Genomic DNA, 3,326 nt, shown 5'->3' on the forward strand with positions numbered 1-3,326 from the left:
TGAAAGCTTAGCGTTAACTGTTAATCAGGATATTCATGAAATGGTTTTCCATGGCCGAGCAAGCCGCCACACTAAGCCTAAGATCACCATGAGCAATGCCAAGTGTTGGCTGGAGGGTGTAAAGCTCACCGCCATTGGACTCTGGAGCAGTGGAAGGCGTCTCTGGAGTGATGAATCACGCTTCACCATCTGGCAGTACGACAGAGAAATCTGTATTTGGTGGATGCCAGGAGAACTCTACCTGCCCCAATGCATTGTGTCAACTTTAAAGTTTGGTTGAGGAGGAATAATGGTCTGGGGCTGTTTTTCATGGTTCGGGCCCATTAGTTCCAGTGAAGGGAAATCTTAACTCACAGCATACAATGACATTCTAGGCAGGTTCTGTGCTTACAAATTTATGGCAACAGTTTGGGGAAGGGGCTTTCCTGTTTCAGCATGACTTGTGCCCCTGTGCAAAAAGCAATGTCCATAAGAAATGGTACATCTTGTCAGTGTGGAAGAACTTGGCTGGCCTGCACAGAGCCCTGTCCTCATTCCCTATCGAACACCTGTGGGATGAATTGGAACGCCGACTGCAGTCAGGCCTAATCGTCCAACATGTCTTCAGCTCACTAATACTCTTTTGGTTGAATGGAAGCAAGTCCACGCAACAATGTTTCAACATCTAGTGGAAAGCCTTCCCAGAAGAATGGAGGCTGTGTAATAGCAGCAAAACGGGGGACCAACTCCATATTTAATCCCCATGATTTTGAGATGAGATGTTGAACAAGCAGGTGTCCACATACTTTTGGTCATGTAGTGTAAATATCCCCATTAGATATGGTCAGCTAGAGGTTCATGGTGGTGATGAGTCTCTCCTCATTCAACCACATCTGTTAAATCACTACATACTTTAATCCGTGAGTCCGTTATGGCGCCCAAAGACTCTACACGTCAGTGAATATCTTCTTGTTGATGCTGACGCTGTTCACCGTGTTGTTTTGTGTCACGGTTGTCGTCGTGGTAGCGGTGGTTGCCGTGGGGAAGTTCTGCTGCTGTTTGAAGGTGCTGCTGTTCATTCCTCTGTGTTCCTCTATCACCAGGTACTCACTCTTACTGAGCGACGAAGAGCTGCTCCTCTTCCTCACCTCCCCATCCTCCTCCGTCTCGGACGCCAGCGGCTGACAGCTGCCCACGTGGAGGTACTGCGCCTGCTCCTCGCCCTCCGTCTCCCGGTGGTAGAAGTAGTTGAAGTTGGACACGATGACGGGGACGGGCAGGGCGATGGTCAGCACGCCGGCGATGGCGCAGAGAGAGCCCACGATCTTCCCGCCAATGGTTATCGGGTGCATGTCTCCATAGCCGACAGTAGTCATGGTGACCACGGCCCACCAGAAGGCATCAGGGATGGAGCTAAAGCTGGAATCTGGGTCGTCGGCTTCGGCGAAGTAGACGGCACTGGAGAAGAGGATGACTCCGATGAAGAGGAAGAAGATGAGCAGACCCAGCTCCCGCATGCTGGCCTTCAGGGTCTGGCCCAGGATCTGGAGCCCCTACCATAGATAGACAGAGAGAGTTCAGACCTACCATAGATAGACAGAGAGAGTTCAGACCTATCATAGATATACAGAGAGAGTTCAGACCTACCATAGATAGACAGAGAGAGTTCAGACCTACCATAGATAGACAGAGAGAGTTCAGACCTACCATAGATAGACAGAGAGAGTTCAGACCTACCATAGATAGACAGAGAGAGTTCAGACCTACCATAGATAGTCAGGGAGAGTTCAGACCTACCATAGATAGACAGAGAGAGTTCAGACCTACTATAGATAGACAGAGAGAGTTCAGACCTACCATAGATAGACAGAGTTCACTCTAATTAAATTAAATCAAATCAAATGTATTTATATAGCCCTTCTTACATCAGCTGATATCTCAAAGTGCTGTACAGAAACCCAGCCTAAAAACCCAAACTGCAAGCAATGCAGGTGTAGAAGCACGGTGGCTAGGAATTTTTGTTTGTTTATTGTATTAGGGCAATTGGTTTGGTTTAACGCAGCTTCAGCTTGACAGTACACACACACACACAGACAGTGAGAGGGAAACATCGAACACATCTTTGGAGGTAGAGATAGAGATGAGAGAGACATATAGAGATGGTACTACATAGATACCTTGGAGTGTCTGGACAGCTTGAAGATCCTAAACACCCTGACCAGCCTGATGACCCTGAGGATGGCCAGGGACATGGCCTGCTGTCCGTTCCCCTGCTGCTCTGCCAGTTCCGTGCCCAGCGTAATGAAGTAGGGTATGATAGCAACGATATCTATAATGTTCATGATGTTCCTAGAGAAGGTGGCCTTGGAGGGACAGGCGAAGAACCGGACCAGCAGCTCGAAGGAGAACCAGATGATGCACAGCGTCTCCACCACGAAGAACGGGTCGGAGAACGGAGAGGAGAAGTACGGCTCGGTGCCGTTAATAATGGGAGCCAGAGGGACGGGCTCCTTGTGGTCCTCCCTGAACTCCGGTAACGTCTCCAGGCAGAAGATGACGATGGAGATGAGGATGACGAGCACGGATACGATGGCTATCCCCCGAGCCGGACCACTGCTCTCAGGGTACTCAAACAGCAACCACACCTTTAAGAGGAGAGATATACTGTATTAACCTCACCTTTAAGAGGAGAGGAGACCTACTGTATTAACCACACCTTTAAGATGAGATATACTGTATTAATCACACCTTTAAGATGAGATATACTGTATTAACCACACCTTTAAGATGAGATATACTGTATTAACCACACCTTTAAGATGAGATATACTGTATTAACCAAACCTTTAAGAGGAGATATACTGTATTAACCACACCTTTAAGAGGAGATATACTGTATTAACCTCACCTTTAAGAGGAGAGGAGAAATACTGTATTAACCTCACCTTTAAGAGGAGAGGATATATACTGTATTAAACTCACCTTTAAGAGGAGATATACTGTATTAACCACACCTTTAAGAGGAGATATACTGTATTAACCACACCTTTAAGAGGAGAGGAGATATACTGTATTAACCTCACCTTTAAGAGGAGAGGAGAAATACTGTATTAACATCACCTTTAAGAGGAGATATACTGTATTAACCTCACCTTTAAGAGGAGAGGAGAAATACTGTATTAACATCACCTTTAAGAGGAGATATACTGTATTAACCACACCTTTAAGATGAGATATACTGTATTAACCACACCTTTAAGAGGAGATATACTGTATTAACCTCACCTTTAAGATGAGAGGAGATATACTGTATTAACATCACCTTTAAGAGGAGATATACTGTATTA

At 46.2% G+C, this 3,326-nt stretch overlaps 1 protein-coding gene across 1 annotated transcript; it reads right to left on the minus strand.

The window, feature by feature from the left end:
* Positions 1-717: 717 nt before the first annotated feature.
* On the minus strand, positions 718-2,624 carry LOC124029235 (potassium voltage-gated channel subfamily A member 3-like; the record flags this gene model as incomplete). The annotated part of the gene is made up of 2 exons (XM_046341014.1): positions 718-1,532; positions 2,157-2,624. Coding segments are annotated over 2 exons (1,074 nt in total), but the record flags the coding sequence as incomplete, so codon positions are not given.
* Between the last annotated feature and the right edge of the window lie 702 nt (positions 2,625-3,326).

This window comes from Oncorhynchus gorbuscha, unplaced genomic scaffold (genome assembly GCF_021184085.1).
Source record: "Oncorhynchus gorbuscha isolate QuinsamMale2020 ecotype Even-year unplaced genomic scaffold, OgorEven_v1.0 Un_scaffold_5848, whole genome shotgun sequence".
Classification (NCBI taxonomy): Eukaryota; Metazoa; Chordata; class Actinopteri; order Salmoniformes; family Salmonidae; genus Oncorhynchus; species Oncorhynchus gorbuscha.